Source organism: Pseudorca crassidens, chromosome 17 (genome assembly GCF_039906515.1).
Source record: "Pseudorca crassidens isolate mPseCra1 chromosome 17, mPseCra1.hap1, whole genome shotgun sequence".
In the NCBI taxonomy this organism is placed as follows: Eukaryota; Metazoa; Chordata; class Mammalia; order Artiodactyla; family Delphinidae; genus Pseudorca; species Pseudorca crassidens.
The window spans coordinates 80,805,066-80,824,378 of NC_090312.1; the positions used below are offsets into that span (position 1 = coordinate 80,805,066).

Consider the following 19,313-nt stretch of genomic DNA (forward strand, 5'->3'; position numbering starts at 1 on the left):
CCCCCATAAAGGGATAATCAGCTGTCCAGCCCAGCAACTCCTCCGTTCTCCAATCTGAAAACACTCAAAAGATGGAGGTAGAACTTGTATACAATTTTTTAAAGGATGTATCTAATGGAATCACCTCTCATCCCACCCCCACCACCTGGTACTCATTTTTATATTGATGACAGTAGGAAATGTTAAACACCAGTGAAAAGCTTCGCGTTACTGGGCCAGGTGTATTAAAATAAAATTAAAAATTGAAATGTTAGGTATATACACAACAGCCTAAGTGAAATGTGATGTGATATAGCATTTTCCATTCAAAGCTTTTACAGTAGAAAAACTGAATAAACAAAACCTCTCGTCTCTCTTGCTCCAGTGGCTCAGTGGAGCCTCCTGACTCATTTATTTTCCATCATATCTTCATATAAATAGTCTCACACAGACCTTACACAATTTAGAAAAGATTGCTGAATCACAGAAATAGCCCCCAAATATGGCATTGTTACTTTCTAGAGTTTGACTAAAATGAATACTTGATCATTAAAACAATATTCAAAATCACTTGAAGCAATAAAGAAAATTCTGATGTTTTGTAAGGCCCTAGAAGTTTCTGCAGAGATCAGAATCTTATTGTTCTTCCAAACTACATTGTCCAAAAAAGTCTGGATACAGGAAATTGTGGATTTGAAAAGCTGAACCGTTAAAAAGTATTCCTTCTTATGGCAGAGCAGTTTCTAAAGCGCCTTTCCAGGGTGGTCTGGGCAAACCCCGGCTGCTGCGGGGGGCGGTCCATGTCGCTTAACACGGCTGCCCTGTCTGTTTGCAGGTGACACTTTCAAGGAAAGAGACCCCCTTTTCCCAGCTGGGGTTCTAAGCAGCCTCCACCGAAGGAAACACTGAACAGTTTCAGATTGCAGGGGGTGGGAGATCACTGAAATCTGGGAACGACACTGAAGCTTCTGACTTCATCTGCAAAATCTAACAGGTTGGATTAGTAAATTTGTTTTTTTTAAACAGAGAAGCTAAAGCCTAGAGAAAATACAAAGAAGCGTCATGAAAGGCATATGTTATTTTACTTTCATAAATGAGTTTAGCTGTGCTCCTGTCTGGGATTTACTGAAATGGCCTCTGAACCTCTGAGTCACACACCCCCTTGTAAACATGAGGCCGACATGGGTGCACTTTTGGTGGGACAGGTGTTGTCTTCTCAGAAGCCAGTGTCCAGAGGTTGGTCTAGCGAGGCCGGACTGCCCACGGGGAGCAGGCCAGGCCACGCACTGGTGGGCAGTGGCCCTTGCGAGCAGAATCCTTTCCCATGGGGGATGTTCTTCCTGAGTGTTAGCCTTGTGTGTGGGAAGCAGGGGTGGCCGGTGACCCCAGCACAGGAAATAACTAGTGAGCAGGGATTGTTACGTTTTCCTTCCTAAGGAGGCAGCCGTCCCGTGAGTGGCCTGAGTCCCCTGCGCCCTAAGGCTGCTGCTGGTACTGGCCCTCCGTGGCTGTGTAGAAGTCGTCCAGGACGCTCTGCAGGTAGTCGAACGTGGGCCTCTCCTCGGCCTTTTCTTTCCAGCACATTTTCATGATGTCGTAGAGCTCGTCCGGGCAGTTCTCCATGCGGGGCATCCGGTAGCCCTGCGACAGGGCGGTCATCACGTCGGCGTTCGTTCTCCCTGAGGCCGAGAAACCACAGGTACCATTTAGAAGCCTGACCCAGGCTCGCGCGCTGCAGTGGTCCCCACCTCCTGCCTCTGTGGTTGAAGCAAAGCTTCGGAGGCTGCCGCGGGCTGAGCTGTGTTCCCACCATGCCCTCCCCTGCAAACCCCTAGGTTGCACTCCTAGCCCCCAGGACCTCAGAATGTGACTGCATTTAGAGCTAAGGCCTTTAAAGGGGTGATCAAGTCAAAATGAACCCTTTAGGGTGGTCCCTAACTGCCTCTGACTGGTGTCCTTGTAAGAAGAGGAGATTAGGAAAGGTCGGGGGAGACACGTGGAGAAGACGGCCGTCTCAAGCCAAGGACAAGCCTCGAGAGAAAGCAAGCCTGCCGACACCTTGATCTTGGACTTGCGGCCTCCAGAACCAGGAGAAAATTAATTTCTGTCATTTGAGCCACTCAGTTTGTGGTATTTTGTGCTGGCAGCTCTGAAAACTGGTACAGAGGCTAAGGAAATTTCTGTAAGCGATGAAATAAATGTTAGTACGAAGGCGATCAAGGCACCATTCAGTTGCCAAAGTGAAAACAGGCAACCGTGGTAAACGGAAGACAAAGTGAGTTCTAATGACAAAGGACACTGGACTTGACAGACCTTGTGAATGAACAGCCCAATCCTAACACTTAATCTCACTTTCTTTTGTAGTATTTTTTTTCCAGCTTCTACCTGTAATACCAAAAAGATCATTTTCCCGTACAGTATCTCCTACCAATACTTTTTCAAAATTAGCTTTTCATCGTAAGTGTACTTAAAGAAGTCAGGATCCTTAAGTCAGCCGGACCAATTGTTTAATCCCCACTCCTCAAATGGTCCCGGCCTTCAGTACAGTAAGAGGCAGAGTCCGCCAGGCTGTGGGAAAGAGCACATCTCAACAGCCGGCGGGGGAAGCAGGCTGCCCGCTCTTCCTACGGGGCTCTGCGAGAGAGCTGACCACGGAGGATGGCTTCTACTGTGGCCACGTGTCTCAGGGCAGTTCAGACGCTGAACTGTCCATCTTTGATACTGAGAATAGCTTTAAGGAAAAAAAGGTCATTTTAATAACACTTTCCTCCAGTGCTAAAGTGGGATATCGAGACATGCTCCTTCGGCAGTTCTAGCAGGACTTATCCACAGCTGGCTGTCTGGCCTATTTTGTGGCTACCTTATTCTGTAGGGACCTGGGCTCCTCTAGTGAGGAGCTGTACCTCATGTGGAATACTTTCACGCGTAGAATGCGTATAATATCTGGCACACGGGGAGCTCCATTCACCCCAACCATTCCCTTTCCATAGTTATCTCCTTTCCATAGCCATAGATTTTACCACTAGTGGTCACTGGAAAGATCCTAAAAGGTAACTAGACAGTTTAGGGGAAACATCTTTGACTTGACTGGAAACAGAACCTTCTTTTGAATTTATTCTCAAATCCGTGTTTTTCAAATTGTGCATCACCACCCATTTGGGATCAATAAATTGATTTTGGGGGAGCTACCAGTATTTAAAAATATAAATTACCAATATAATTGAGTAAACTAGAAAAGATCAGAGTGCGCTGTACATGGCAAAGGTCAGTGTGGTCTTGTGAAACTTTTGTTTTATATATGGAATGGGTTTCTGTCTGTTTCTTACTGTGGGTCATAATCAGTGACCTCTGAACTCCTTTGCCCTTAACTAACCTTTCTTCTTCTAAGGACACAGTGACTGAAGGGCACTGCCTGGATTTAAACGCCTGAAAAAAGACACGACTATTTCTGTCTTGGAAGAGCCCTTGTTTGTGAAATGGGAAGATCCAAGCCAACCTTATAACTGTTAAGATCTCTTGAAAGTTGTTTACAGGGTGAATTAATTTTGCTCAAGTCTACTTCTGCAACATCATCTTCAAATATTTGTGTAACGGGAATGTTCTAACTGGAACACTTCATTTGCTTCTCATTGCTTGAAGCCAAGGGGCTGATTTGCATCGCTTTCTTTAATTGGGCTCCTGGTCTCCATAAATTATGTGGCTTCAGCATTGCTCTGGCTTCTGTAACTAGCCAAGCTCACTTGGATAAATTTCTGAAGAAAGATCCGTGTTTACCTCTACATGGGCGTTGGGGAAAGTTCTGGGGTCCTGGCAGGAGGATTAATATCCAGGGTAAAGGAAACAGCCGCTGGACCTGCAAGGCTGGGTAGGAATACCTCTTTCACCTCCTTCCTGGAGAAGCCCCAGTTGCATAAAAGGTCAGAACGTGCCCACAGAAGATAAATAAACCTTTCTAGGGCCCACGCTGCTGCACGGCAGATTTCTTTCTTCCTTGTTCTTATATGTTCTCCTAACTCCGAAGAACTCTCTCAATGATGCAGAGGAAGGCCAGGCACGCTCCAGCCTGCCTGGGGAATCTGACTTGATAAGAGGAATAAAAAGAAGGAAATCTGAAGTCTGTCTTTTTATGTACAAGTAAATCTACCAACAAAATACGGCTATCAACGGACAAGTCTGATGGAAGAAAGAAAGAGAGGAGAGAGACCTTGACTGAACCCTAAGATTAAACCCGGTGCCGGTCTGTTGTTAGGCTGAAGAAGGCAAACACCCACTGGCTGGCGATCTTTAAAGGCAAGCAACTGCATATTCCATCCTCCCTCCTTTCGACAGGCGTGTAGTGAGTACTTCCTACGGGTCATAAGCTGGCACTAAGCTCCGAGAGGTACAAAGATGACTAAGACAGAGTCCTGTCCTCAAATGGCACACAGCCCAGTGGGGAAGCCAGCTCAGGAGGCGGAGCTGGGGGGTGGGCAGGAGGTGACATCTGGAGTCGGTAGGAATTGGCAGAGACTAACAGTTGGTGAGGGAGTAAGGGAGGGAGAAGAACGCAGTAGAGCAGAGATGAGAAAAGGGACGGGGGTTAGCGACAGGAGACAGAAGCCCGGGCGCTCCAGGAACCAGGACGATCTTTAACGACAGAGCGAGCCTGTATGTGTGAGCAAAGGAAGTACAGCCGGCCCGGGACCGGCAGGCTCCCGCCCAGTGGCAAATTATTTTTTTCTGAGCGCTGCTTGTGACGGAGCATTTGCAGCACGACGAGTTTCCTGATTCTGGTTCACATATAGCTTAAGATGCTATAGATATACCTGGCAAGAAGCAGCCAGAAAAGACACGACGCTTCCGAAAGCTTCGTCTTTTTCAAACCTCCTTTCTCTTTATAAGAGCGAAGCAAAACAAACCCCCAACCACAAAGGTCCCCTCTAGTCTCTTTAGAAAATTGCTATACAAGTATGACTACAGTGTTGCTTTTAAGATAGTGAAGGATCTTTTTGCCCCACCTCCCTTTTTCCCTTTAATTCATTCCCAAACAAAAAGAGAACACGAAAGAGAAGAACGGCGTCTCTGATGTAATCGGGAGACACCTGTCAGCCAGAGGCAGAAGTGGTCTGAGCCCAGAGGAGGAACGTGACCCGAGCGCCCGCCAGAGAGAAGTCAGCAGTGGATGTCTGGTCACCACGTCTTGGGACGGGGCGCTCCTGGGCTGAGGTCGGTGCTGCAGGCAGGCCTGGACCTGGAACCCGCCTCGCAGGTGCCCAGGATAACGCCGGAGGGATGGAAGGAGAGAAGCTCCAGGCCCAGTGGACGGGGTGCAGGGGGCGTGGAGGACACTGGGAGCAAGGAGAGTGAGGCGCACCTGGCCCGGGCCACAGCCGGGCTGCACCTGAGGACGCCAAGCTGAGTGAAATGAACCCGGCACAAAAGGACACATACGGTACGATTCCACTTACAGGAGCACCGAGAGCAGTGCAATTCCTAGAGACGGAAGGTAGCACAGAGGTGACCAGGGGCTGGGGGGGGGGAGGCGGAATGGGGACTTAGTGTCTAATGACCCGAAGGACCACAGTATCGGTTTGGGAAGATGAAAAAGTTCTGGAAATGAACAGTGGTGATGGTCGCACAGCACTGTGAATGTACTTAATGCCACTAAACCATACACTTAACAATGGTTACGATGGTAAATGTTATTCTGTGTTTCTTTTACCACAATAAGAAAACCCACAACAACAGCAAAGAAAGACACTGATGTCCGCTCCCCAGGGCACCTCCGGAACGCTGATGGCCAGGCGGTGCTCCCACCGGCAGGGCCTGGAAGATCCTCTTCAGAAGGAACTAAACAGTCCCAGAGAACAGACCTGAAGATACTGCCGGGTGAGGATGCTGACAGTGAGCCCGGTGGTCCAGAGGCCCTTGTTCCACAAGATGTCTCACCGAAGCAAAGGGGAGAAGGTAAGCCTCAGAGGAGGACAGAGGACACGATGACAGGGACAGAAGCGTAGACAGGGGGCTCTGACGATCACCCCAGGAGGTCTACTGTCCTACCAGTGAGTGATTTGGAAAGAGGCAAGGAGCGAATTTTCAAAGAAGCAATATACGAAAACTTCCCAAAATCTATGGCTACAAGTTTCCAAATCAAAAGAACAAAACAGGTACCGAGCATGACATAAAAATGACAGAAGTGTCACACCAAGGTACATGGCCATAAATCTCAGGGACAAAGAAGGATCTCGAATGCTTCCATAGAGGAAACGGGATCCTAGGGAGGAGATAGTACAGAAGCCATCAGCCTTCAGGGCAGCCACTCGGAAAGCTGAGGTCAGTGGAAGAAGTTGCTTAAAATTCTAGGTGAGGACGTTTGGTGAACTAGCGTTCGTAACATAAACAAGTTTGGTAACTGGACTTATTTAGCTGTTTAAGTATATTTAGGGCACGAGTCTCTCCAGAAGAAGTCCTATTTGGAGCGGAGTCTATCGTCTAGGTACGAACTAGAAGAATATTATCTTTGATGCCTCCAATTTTCACGAGGCAGTCTCCAAAGTCGAGCACGCAACAATCGTGATCTGTTTACTCATTCGGCGTCCCCACCCACGAGGGGAGAGCGCTTCACGGCAAGAGCTTTCGGTCTAGGGCTGCATATTTAAAAGCATAACAATAAAATAGGGTTGAAATGGACTAACAGTAAACGAAGACAAAGGAGTTTTGAGATTTGCCCCCAATACAACGACTAGGTGCAAAGCCCTTTCCTAAAAAGCAGGTGACGGAAAAGCCCTTTTCTGCATTACACCCCATGTGCACAGAAGTTCGCGGCGCCAGCTGTGCCAGTTCAAAGCGTCTGTTCAGCGAGTAGGACTGCAAATGGGAAACGACACTCTCGTGCTCCACTAGCGCTTACTTCGTATTTGACGACCAGAGTTTTGATAAGTTTACTAACAACATTGTACATTTTCTTCTCACACTCCCAGGGTCTGTTTTCTGTGGCTGCTATCCGTTTGGGCATCCAGTCACTCTGTGTACTTGGTACAGCTCTAGTTATATACGCCTTGAGATTCCTGGGATGTCTCTGACGGATGCACCAGAAATTGAGAACAGTGGCTGCCTTGGGAGCAGGGGTTGCGTGGCTGCAGACAGACGCACCTGTCACCTTACACCTCTTTGTACCTCTTGGACTTAGAACCGTGTGACCATATTCTTATTTAATAATAACTAAAATGGAGGAAAATCTTGACCTAGGAAAGAACAGTCTGCGTATAATAGTTAGAACTATGAACAGCAAATGTTAGGATAAATAGCCAGGATTCCCAAAAGCCAGTGCGTCTCAGGAGCTGACGAGAGTGAGGCCCCGGGGGCAAGTTTCCATCAGAAGCCTCTTGCACCACCTGATTTTTTAAATATATTTTTTAGACAAGAAGTAAAATATTTAATAAAAGCATACTTGTAAAAAGTTAGCCGCTTCAGGAATTTATCAAGAAAAAAATAATGTAACCTGTTATTTCATTGCTCAAGGATAGTAACATTTTGATATATTACACCTTTTAGTCTTTTTTTTTCCTCTGTTCATTTTATAGGAGACTTTCTTATTTCTTTTCTGTTTTTATTCCCCTTTTCTTTCTCTTAGTGCCTTTTTATTTTGCAAAGCTGGGCCTATAGCTTCTAAACCACACAAAAAAGAGACATATCCAGCGCTTTTCCAGGTAAAGAAAGCATTCTCCGATAACTTAATTGTCAGTGGGCCTGTCGGAAGCAGTTTTATAACAGTGATGGGACTGGCATGTACTGTCTATGTTCACCAGTTTCCATGCTCTCTATGGATCGAGTCCTCTGATAATTAAGTAAGTAGGACTGTCCGCTCTGTTCACATGTCCTAATGCTAGAGGCTCTCATAACATACAACGCTTGTGACTGGGAAACCTCATCAACCCAGAACTCCCGAAGGATGACACATCCCTGGTCCTATCAGAGGACAAGAGACCGCAGAATAGACCAACGGATGCTCTCTGGTTGGTCCTATCAGGTGTGTGTGTGTGTGTGTGTGTGTGTGATCCTCACTGCCTTTCTCCTGGTTATTTTATAATTTTTATGGTTTTTCACCCCGAGCATTTTCTAATCGTGGGCATTGAGCACAGCAGGTCAGGCTGAGAAGGCCGGGATTCTGCAGCGGCTCTGCCAGGAGCTCGTGACGCAGTTCTGGGCAAGAGTCCCCTTCTCAGAGCCTCAGGGCCTCGTCTGGCACATCACTGTGGAGCATGCAGCACATACCACACAACACGTGTGAGGCTGTATGTTTACCTGATCAGATGTCATATATATATATCTATAAAATCTTTCTCTATAGGTTATAGGTTATAGATATATAATGTCAGATATCCGGGCTGATCAGGAAATACTGTCCCCATTTTGCAGGGGTGCTATTCATGAACTTCAGGGTCTAGAACAGAGCGGCCATCAGAATATGAAATGCGGGCACCAGAGGGGTTTCACGGTACAGTCAGCCCACTGCACAGGCTCCACTGAAGGCCTTCCCCTCCGGCTGGCCCCCCGGGCCCCAGCTTCTCTACGGCTCAACCCCGAAGGGCAGTGAGGGTGACGAGGAGCGCAAAGGCCGTGCGGCTGCTCTGTCCCAAAGCTCCCGAAGCCCCTGCGTGGCCCGAGGCTCGCGTCCGCTCCCGCCCAGCTCCGTGCCTCCAGCCCCTGATCGGGACCCCGTGGGCCACCCAGGCCCTTCTGTCAGGTCCCTGAGTTCCCTGCTGCTGCCAGGATCACTGTTTAGAACCTGCAGCCCTGCCCCACCCCCCGATTCCTACACCACCGTGCCCCCTCCATGGCGCCCCTCCCATCCTACGCACTGGCCCTATTACCAGTGATTATTATTAGTGATTGTTATCAGTCTCTCCCTCCTCAAGTATTAGCTCTCAAGGGCAAAAGCTGGGACTGCTCCATCCGGGCACCTTGTGAGTGCCTGGGCTCCCTCAGATATTTTTTGAACGAGGGAATGACTTAAACATTAAAGATTTAATTTAAAATTGGCCGTATCCATTCATTTTGTTAAAAGCCAAACATTAACAAGAATGTGACAGCTTGGGGAAAAATCCCTCTTCTTGCACATTCCAGCATGGATCCTGGAAAAAGGGAGAGCTGGGAGAATCTGGCTCCGAGGAGGTTAGGAATCCGGAAATACTGAACGATGTCCCCACGTCCAGTAAGTCAAAGATCTGAAGAATCTGTCACTCACACACAGGGGTGGTTATTTCCTGACGAGGCAGAGACTCCAAAGTCCCTTGTGTGAACTTCTGTTTCAAAACTGACCGAGAAAGAATTGTAAAAGCCTTATCTTGGGAGGGGCACCTGTGTCTCATCCTCTAATGCATCCTTATCAGCAGTACCTGTGATGGTGCCAGGCACATTCTAGGCAGCAAGGGGTGGAATTGATTAGCGAAGCAAAAGAATATACGCTCCATCAGGCAAGAGGGCAGAGAAGTTTCTAAGCATATCTTAGGACAGCTTCCAGGAACGACAGTCAAAATAAAGTTCTGGCACCGTGGGCTTACTTTGCTTTTGGATATAAGTTTATCTTTTTATGACTCGTGCCACTTGCCTTTTTTCTCATATATACCAAGTGAATGGAAATAGGTAAGTAACTGATACCTGGGTAGGGAATTTTCCCATAGGTGACGATTTCGTACAGGAGAATTCCAAAGGACCACACGTCAGACTTAATAGTGAAACATCCGAAGTTGATTGCTTCTGGAGCTGTCCACTTAATGGGGAACTTAGCACCTAGAGCAGAAGACACAGGTGTTTTACTTGGGTCTCTGAGCTGAAACAAAAGAGTCATGGGCGTGTGACCTCACACTTTCCTTTGCGGGGAAAATTTTAATGAATGATTTTGAACAGGTTAACACATACACACAGTAGAAAATAGAGATGGCACAAAATGTCATACTAAGAATGTTTGCCTTCCCCTGTTTCCCTCGCGGGCATTCCCCTCTTAAGAAGCAAAGTTTCTTGTGTATTGTCTTAGCGAAATCACAACTAGCACACTTGAAACGTGAGAACATGACACCGAATGGAAAGGCATCTATTCTTAGCTTGTACACCTGTCCCAACACATCAGCCTTCTACAGCGTGTATCCTTCGTGTTCACATTTTCTCTAATGACCCAGAGCATGTTTATACGGAATATACGTATCTCGATGTGTATATTCTTGTGGATACATCTCTTGAAGCCTGTACCAACGGGGATTTTAGCTGCTACTCCAAGCTTTCATTTGATAGGACCAAACATTACTACTCTTCTAGGAACTGCGTAGGTTGATGATCTGCCCAGAGTGAGATGACGATGAAACTAGGTTTCTCACGAGAAGCTGGTGAGGCTCAGGTCGACTTAGCCGCCGGGTCACATTGGGAGGCAAGCCTGGCCCCGGGGAACTCGCAGGGTCACCTCAAGGGAAGCAGGGGACTCGGGCACTCCTGCACCCTGGAAAGGCAAGGGCTTTCCACCAACTACTATAGAATTTTTAAAATACATTTGCCTTCACTATGTCTTTGCTTTAGACTTTTCTGTGAAGTCCAGACCTAGCGCACAGGGCGGGGCCAGGAAGGGCGGGGCCAGGGGCGGGGCCTATGCGTGGGGCGTGGCTGGGTGGAGCCTGGGGTCCAGCATGGCCTTGGGGGGGCTTGACTCCTGGTTCTGCTGTTTCCAGCCAGGTATGACCCCGGAACCTTCTTGGCACTTCCATCCATGAAATGAGTAAACAGCAGAACCTCCCCTGTTGCCATCAGGGTTAAGTGGGTGGGTCTGCATGCTTGGCACAGAGGAAATACCAGTGAGGGTAAATATCCTGACTTTTGCCCTGAGGTGACCTACTGTTTCGTTCTAGGACCCGAGCTCTCTGCATTAGGCCACCTGTTTCTCGCGAGAACGGTTATTTCTGTGAGACTCTAGGCTTGTCAAATTCTACAAAACCGATGTAATAAATTCTGACTCATGTACTTTGAGGCCACATCTCCTGGGTTTGAGTCCTGGCTCTAGCACTTACTATGGGTCCTCAGAAGCTTCTGAACCTCTCCTTTGTTCTCATCTATAAGGTGGAAACAATAATACTACTTATCACATAGGGTTACTGCAAAGATAAATGAGATGATGTATGGAAAGCAGCTAGAATAGCCGCTGCCACCCTGCAGATGCTCACTACCTTTTAGCTACTTCTCCTCAGACTATTTTCCTTGACCTGCCACTTTGCTGAAGATAATTAAGGCCAAGGATAAATTATAATCCACCTAAGAGAATGCAAACTTGAGGCAGGAGAACTACCGTAAGTATGACGAATGCAGGAGATGCTAGACAAATCAAATCAATCAAGTTTCAATTTGTCTGTCACCTCTATAAATTCTGTGGGTACCTTCCAGAAATAACACACATGTAGTTAAAATAATCCTTGTTTAACAATTCTTAGGAATGTCGAAGAAAGTGCTTGGCTCTTTCAGAAGAGAGAAAGCACTGCAAAAAAACCCACTCAACTTTCACGAGTGAGACCATCAGAATCCTCAGATCATAAGCAACAGAGAAGAATCTGCAACAGGAAAGGTCAGTGCAGCCCCAGACAGGGCTGGCCCCAGAATGACAGGCCAGGAACTCGAAGATTTACTCTGTACGTTTTTTGGTTTACATATATAATATGGAAGGTGGGAAAATAAAGGAGTGTATTGTTGTAGTGTTATATTTACTTTTGTGTGTGTGATAATTTCCATGTTTTAATTTGTAGTTAAAAGGCCAGAATATAGAGTATAGACTTATTGTTACAAATATTTTCTCGATAGTTAAGGAAAGTATACTTCACTGTTCTGGTGAAAAGCTCTAACAAGTAATATGAACAAAGAATCATGATCCTGTCAAATCTCATTTTGTTTTGCCTTGCTTAATCGAAATACAAACGACAGCATTTGTAAATTTTATAAAAGTACCTTGCAGAGCTAATCAAGAGAGTAATTTTTCAAAACAATTACTAGAATAAACCGCAAACAGCAACTATGGTACATTTTGAGTATTGTACCAAATGAATTCTTTTTCTAATGATGCCTATTGTAATTACTTTGTTAAAAACAGGCAAAAACGGGCTTCCCTGGTGGCGCAGTGGTTGGGAGTCCGCCTGCCGATGCAGGGGAGGCGGGTTCGTGCCCCGGTCCGGGAAGATCCCACGTGCCGCGGAGCGGCTGGGCCCGTGAGCCATGGCCGCTGAGCCTGCGCGTCCGGAGGTTGTGCTCCGCTAACGGGAGAGGCCACAGCAGTGAGAGGCCCGCGTACCGCAAAAAAACAAACAAACAAAAAAAAACCAGGCAAAAACAAAATAAAATGAAACAATAACCAAACACCTAAGGGTCGTTCCGGGAACGTACCTTCCCTGGCTGTGTACTCGTTATCCTCAATCACTCGAGCAAGGCCAAAATCTGCGATTTTGCACATGAGGGCCTCGGAGACCAGGACGTTAGCGGCTCGTAGGTCCCTGTGGATGTAGTTCTTCCTCTCAATGTACGCCATTCCCTCCGCGATCTGGAAACAGAAGAAGGCTCTCCTTTAGATGTTCCATTTAGGCCCATATAGGGACATATGGAGGAAAACCAGAAAACTTCTGAGTTCCTGAAATCCTTTCACGTACGATATTCCGATCATTCAAAAATTTAAAACAGTGGGTAAATTACAATCGCCATTTTGAGTCCTTTCTAAAATAGCTGCCCCCAAACCTCCAACGATGGTAATCACTCTCAACATGGTTATTTAAATAGCTACATGTCTCATCCTTTTTTAAATGCGTGGAGACTTTTCTTCAGATCCTACGAAATTCCTGCATGTAGATACACAGATGTTTGTATCCCAGTTTTTCGAACGAGGAAAGAGAGCCAGGGAAGTGCTGTACCGACACAAATACATTATTGCGGCGTCGAGAACAGGCTGTCCCTGGCCAGCAGCATCCTTGCTGTCGGGTCAGTCGACTGCCCACAGGACCCGGGCTCTAAGCTCTCTCCGCACAGTCCCTCCAGGATGAGCAGAGTCACCCAGACATAAAGCTGACAGCAGGAGTGAAGCAGGGATAAAATGATAAAGCAGGGGAGGTGAAACTGCTACTCCTCGCTTGCTAGGAAATCGGGTTTTTAAGGAATCAAAATAGGATTATTAAGGAAAACATTACCAAATTATAAAGATAAGAATCAAGAAGGAAGGAGGAAAGGTAGGAAGGAAGGAAGGAAGGGAAGGAGGGAGGGAGGGAGGAACCAAGTAGCTGTGTCTGGTGAGCAGTTAGAGGGAAAACTAATTAGGATTGTGTCACACAGGAATGAATGTATTCTGCGGATTCTACCTTGAATTCCAGGTGGCTCAGCGTGGAGGACCTGAGTACTCCCACACCCCATCCTCAACAGCATCCTCCTGGCTCAGTCAAACGCCGCTGTTTCAGCCAGGCCCTGTGGCTCAGCGAAAGCTTTTTAGCTCCTTACTATGGGGGGTGCTTCTCCTGACCTCCGCCTGGAACGCCTTGCTTCCCCTCTCGGCCAATCACTAGGCTTCCTTCTGGCCAGAGGGCCTTCCCTGAACTCCTCTTGGATAATTTCACTCTACACCCACCATCCATGGTCAATTTGTACAAAAACCATTGGCACCTACTGACCACAGCTTTGCCATTATTTTGAAGCTGTTTAAGGTGCTTACTGCTGTCCTGCCATCCAGACAGCAAACACCACCAGGGAGAAGCCACCTTACATCTTTTCTGTTCTCACATGTATCTACTGGAAGCTTCAGCCATGTCACTCCCCTCTTCTCAGAGCCGAAGGAAGTTCTCTGGTGAGCGTGCTGGGTCTTTAATATCACCAGGATGCTATGCTGTTCGCTCTCTGCTGCAGGAATTTACCAGCTGCTATTTCTGTGGCCAGAAAATCTGCCATATAATAATCAGAATACAGCAGCTCAGTCCCAAAGTCCTGGCAGCCCAGGGGCTCGCCTGGGACTCGCCCCAAAGAGTCTTGAACAGGTAACATCATAAATCCGAAAGAATAGAAGAGGTCTGAGCATCTTCTTTAGTAGAAACGACACTGTGATAACGTACACCTTGACCATGACCAAGAATAACGTGTGTGGCACGCAGGCCGGGCCGGTAGAGTGGAGAAGACCCAGGCCACGCGACACCTGCTGAGTGGACTCGGGGTCCAGCCCCTGCCTGGATAGCTGGGCCAGCCTCACACAGCATCCCTCGACAGGAATACCTTAATCCTTCACGCAAGACCACCCAGGTCACTCCCTGCATAAAACTAGCCTCCAGATAACGTCTGAACCCCTTAGCGCTGCTCCCAAGGCCCTGGTGACTGGTCCGTTATCCTCTACCTCCCACCACTGCCTCCCTCCAGGATCCTGGCTCCTGCAGCCCCTGTCGCAGGGCAGTTCATCCCGCAGGTCTCAGGGGAGATGGCCCCTGCTGAGAGGCCTTCCCTGACCCTCCTTCTCCTCCAGTGTGTGTGGTCCCAGGGCCCCCTGCTCACCTAGGCATCGCAGGAATGTAAACCCCTTAGGGCACACTCCTGTTCTTGAGCCCGCATGTAACATCCCAATGATTCTAGACAAACTGGGCCAGGAAGCGGGAAGAGCGGAAGCTGGCTGCAATCCCAACACGTCCACGTGTCGCGACTACTGAGCCCACGAGCCGCAACTACTGAAGCCCGTGCGCCTAGAGCCCGTGCTCCGCAACAAGAGAAGCCACCGCAATGGGAAGCCCGCGCACCGCAACGAAGACCCAGTGCAGCCACAAATAAATAAATAAATTAATTAATTAAAAATAAATAAATAAATACAAGTGTCCTGGGAAGTTGCGGGTAAGGCTTTTATCACACTCACCCGAGTTCTGCATTTACACAAACCCGAATGCATTTTTGAACATGATTCTCTGAGATAATAACAGACTTGTGGCAAGCCTAGCTTAGCTTGGCTTTCTTTTCCACGTCACAGTGCTTTGAGGGGCTCGTATTCCAAACAATAATAATAGCGTTCACCAAGACCAAGTTTCTAAACAACAGTGCTTGCCAAGTGGAATAAACAATAGATATGAGAGCAAAATAAAAGCTTTCGGAGAGGGCTGGTTTTGAGGTCACAAAAGACTACAATTCTCTTCTTATATAAAAAGTATTATTTCCCTGGTCTATATGCATTTTTCTTTCTTGGTTTCTTTCTTTCTTTTTAAAACCTTAATCTTTTTTTTTTTTTTGGTTGTTGTATTTACTTTGGCTAAAGTAAATCCAACTCTATTTCTCTATTTCGCAACAGCAGGAAGAAATCATAGGCCACTTTGGCTAATGGGATCTAGGACCAACTTCGCTTGCACGAATACGTTCTTGCTTCTCCAGGCCACTTAGTCTAACCGCTGTCAGCACTGCAGAAAAAGCTGTTGCATAAATGCATCCCCCCAGGCTCAGCCATCCTCGGGGACCCGGGGAGAGGGGAGCGCTCGCCTCCTACTTTCTTTTTAACTAAATTATGGTTGACTTACAATGTTTCAGGTGTAGAGCAAAGTGCTTCAGTTATACATAGGTATATATGTATTCTTTTTCAGGTTCTTTTCCATCACAGGTTATTACAAGATACTGAGTATAGCTCCTTGTGCTCTACAGTCAGTCCTTGTTCTTTGTCTACTTTATATATTGTAGTGTGTATCCGTTAATCCCATTAGCTCAGAAAGGCTGATCTGAGGGTTTCCCTGGTGGCGCAGTGGTTGAGAATCCGCCTGCCAATGCAGGGGACACGGGTTCGAGCCCTGGTCTGGGAGGATTCCACGTGCCGCGGAGCAACTGGACCCGTGAGCCACAACTACTGAGCCTGCGCGTCTGGAGCCTGTGCTCCGCAACAAGAGAGGCCGCGACAGTGAGAGGCCCGCGTACCGCGATGAAGAGTGGCCCCCACTCGCCGCAACTAGAGAAAGCCCTCGCACAGAAACGAAGACCCAACACAGCAAAATAAAAATAAAAAAAATTAAAAAAGAAAGGCTGATCTGTGAAGGAGTTATGTGGAGTCGCTCTGGTTTGGTGAGGACACAGTCTGATTCAGGAGATTGCTTTGTGCCCACAGATATTTCACTTAGATGATGATGGTAACAGGTAGGTGGCTGATTGATAGGTAGGTAGGTAGATATATAGATGGATAGTTAGACATTAATAACCACTACTTCTCCCACCACTAATGAAGCACTTTTTATGTACCAGATACTGTTTCACATTCATTACACCCAATTCACGTTTCATCTGAATAACAACTCTATCTGGTAAGTTTTATTTCCATTGTACACACGCAAATGAAGCTTAAAGAGGTACAAGAACCTGATGAGAGCCAGGAGGGAAGGAGAGAGCCAGGATTGACACCCAAGAGTGTCTGACCGCCAGATCACATTCCAGAATGTTCCATCAGCAAGAGAGCTCATAACTAGATGCTTCTGGAACTCAAATTTTTCATCGAGAGAATATTATTTTACTGAGAAGAGAGAAAAATGCTTTTGAAGTTTCCTCCTGGAATTCACTGTTGTTAAGCCCAAATTTCACCTCTCAGAAAAGCTACCACAAACCTTCCCCAGGCAGAGCTCAGGATACCCATCTCAGGAAGGACATACAAGCTTGGTTTGGGTTGTCTTTGTCTAGAACAGGGTTTCTCAACCTTTTTCCATTATCATCTCCTAAGGAGAAAGTTTTAATTTAAAAATTAAATACAAAGAAATAGGATTTTGTCAGGTAGGCCTGAGCCCTGGAGGGCCACAAACTATCATAATATCTAAGATTTTCCCATCTGCCAAGAACCAATTTTCGCTCCCTTGGGGGCAACTTGCCCCATTTTGATTTCTTGGTCTAGAAGAAGCTAAACTGAGCAAAGAAGGTGTAAAGCCCACTTTGCCCTATGACTCAAAAGAGAGAAATAAGATGGATGATGACCTATTCTGGGCTTGAATGAGGTTAAGGCTCTGTCAGAATGAAAATAACCAGGCTAAAATTAAGCAGGACAACATTCTTTCATTCAAATAGCCCTATATATATATTGCAAAAAAAAGCAATAAATGTCTTTCCCTTTGGAAATTTGATGGGGCTAAAAGGAAATTACTTTCCTAGGGTCACACCACAGGTTAGGGCAATGGTTTGGAAGTGACTTCAATTTCCCTTCTGTGCATGTAGCCGTTAAATGAAGTTTAAACCCTTACACCAGTATTTCTTAACTCTGGCTGTGTACCGGGCATCTTATCTTAACCCGGGTCTCATCCTAAATCACCTAAACATGCATCTCTAGGAGCGAGGCCTCCCTAGGTGGTTGTGACCTGCAGTCTGGGTGGAGAATGGCCCTTGTCCCTTATCACCTTCTGGGAGCTTGATTCTGACCCTGATTTACTCGATCAGAACCCGGATTTTAACAAGCTCTCTGGGAGATCTGTACGCACACGAACTTGGAGAAGAGCTGTGATAGATCCAATGCTTTTCAACTTCAGCTATTTTAGGATCTAAAGTTCTAGACAGATTGGAATGAAATCTCGGTCTCAACACCACGAGCAGATGGACTGTGGTCCTCCTAACGCTGGGGAAAGGAATTCCCCAACAACTCAGCTGAAGAAAAAGAAGGAGCAAAGATGGGCAGAGCCAGCAGGAAAAAGCCCAGGTGGGGAGAGGCGGGTGCCATGCTGAAGCTGGGGGGGGGGGCGATGGGCCAGAGAACGGGGATGCGGGCTAGTCCTCGCACATCAGCAGCTCAGAACGTGTGTCCTGAGCTTTTGTTTTTCTTGTAACTAAGGGAGAAGGACTCCAGCCTTACAGCTCAGAGGCAGGGAATCCGGAAGCGCTTTCTCCACATCATGGTTCTGGGGCCGGGCGCTACTTAGGGGGCTTAGGAAACTGAATTGAATCTTTCAGCTTTAAATCATCTGAGGGGATTCTCTACCTCTTGGGCCACACCAGCATCATGCCAGCATCAGGCTCAGTGATGCACAAACACGAGAAAACCTTGACTTTCTAAACCACCTGCCAGCACTAAAGAAGAACTAAAAATGTCTCGTCTCCATGTGCTAATTTCCAACTCTGTATTAGAGGGTCTGTGTGTGAAGCTACTGGGCATCTGAAGTAGAAAAGCAGCCCTATTACCTAAAATGAGAATAATCATACAAGGAGCTAACTTTAGTGAAGTGTCTGTACTCCTGGTTTAAAGCTACCTGATTTAGGGTTACATGTGCTTGTCGTTTCTTGAGCTCTTCAGCCCAAATAGCATGGCGGGCGTACATTTCCTAGTTCCTCTTTTTGTACCTTCAGTGGAAACATATGGTGACATGTTCTCTGTTTGATGTTTCTACGTGCGTGTGTGTGTGTGCATGTGTGCGTGTACACTCATGCACTGCTGTCCTGGGAGGACAGACAGGAACTACTAGGTAAGTGAGTGACCCACTGGGATCCCAACCTGAGCCAGTAACAGAGCGGCTTCTGGTGAAATCCCAGGCATCTAGTACCCAGTGAAAGTTCTAGGCACAGAGGAGATATTAAAAATGATGCTTCCTGGGCTTCCCCGGTGGAGCAGTGGTTGAGAATCCTCCTGCCAAGGCAGGGGACACGGGTTCGAGCCCTGGACCGGGAAGATCCCACATGCTGCGGAGCAACTAAGCCTGTGCGCCGCAACTACTGAGCCTGCGCTCTAGAGCCCGCGAGCCACAGCCACTGAGCCCATGTGCCACAACTACTGAAGCCCGCGTGCCTAGAGCCTGTGCTCCACAACAAGAGAAGCCACCACAATGAGAAGCCCACACACTGCAACCAAGAGTATACCCCACTCGCTGCAACTAGAGAAAGCCCGTGCACAGCAACGAAGACCCAACACAGCCAAAAATAAATAAATAATTTTTCTTAAAAAAATGATGTTTTCTGAGTTAGAGGCCAACCTCATCTTGTCAGGTGCGAAATAAGCCACCCCCCAGCCTCATGGCCATCCTCCAGGGAGGTCTTTCAAATGTGCTGTGAGAAGGAAAGGCATGACCATCGGGCGCCCACCAATCAGCTTCCCAGCTGGGGACCTGAAGGGCTGGAAACACACGTGTGACCACAGAGGACACTGACCCCAAATACTGGGGATTCTGCCTCTCCCACTGCTGGTGTGAAGGCGACGCGCCAACCTTCCCACAGACGCACCCTCAGGGACCCACAGGCACTGCCTCCTCCAAGGGGAAGAGACCCAGCCTCACCGGTTGGTGGGTGCACGGCATCCGTCCCCGGCATCTGAGATCCCCAGCTGGTGGGGCACCTCGGAGGATCACCACGGACGCTCCCTCTCTATGGCAGTGTTGCCAGTGTGT

General features: G+C 47.5%; 1 protein-coding gene and 1 long non-coding RNA gene across 9 annotated transcripts in view; one reads left to right on the forward strand and one right to left on the reverse strand.

Moving 5' to 3' along the window:
• Window positions 1-349: 349 nt before the first annotated feature.
• The window catches only part of LYN (LYN proto-oncogene, Src family tyrosine kinase), a 111,752-nt gene continuing 92,788 nt past the window's right edge, over window positions 350-19,313 (reverse strand). For 6 of the 8 annotated variants that reach the window (XM_067712304.1, XM_067712303.1, XM_067712308.1 and 3 more), the window contains exons 11-13: window positions 12,370-12,523; window positions 9,619-9,750; window positions 350-1,658 (exon numbers count right to left, since the gene is read on the reverse strand). In XM_067712304.1, coding sequence (XP_067568405.1) covers window positions 1,456-1,658; window positions 9,619-9,750; window positions 12,370-12,523 — 489 coding nt within the window. In that variant the 3' untranslated portion in view covers window positions 350-1,455. Of the gene's footprint in view, window positions 1,659-8,966; window positions 9,275-9,316; window positions 9,501-9,608; window positions 9,751-12,369; window positions 12,524-19,313 lie in introns of those variants that run through there. The other 2 variants (XM_067712305.1, XM_067712307.1) reach the window with 2 other exon arrangements.
• Window positions 9,364-12,009, forward strand: LOC137210434 (uncharacterized). Its single transcript, XR_010936520.1, has 2 exons — window positions 9,364-9,500; window positions 9,609-12,009. It is a non-coding gene; the product is annotated as an uncharacterized lncRNA (long non-coding RNA).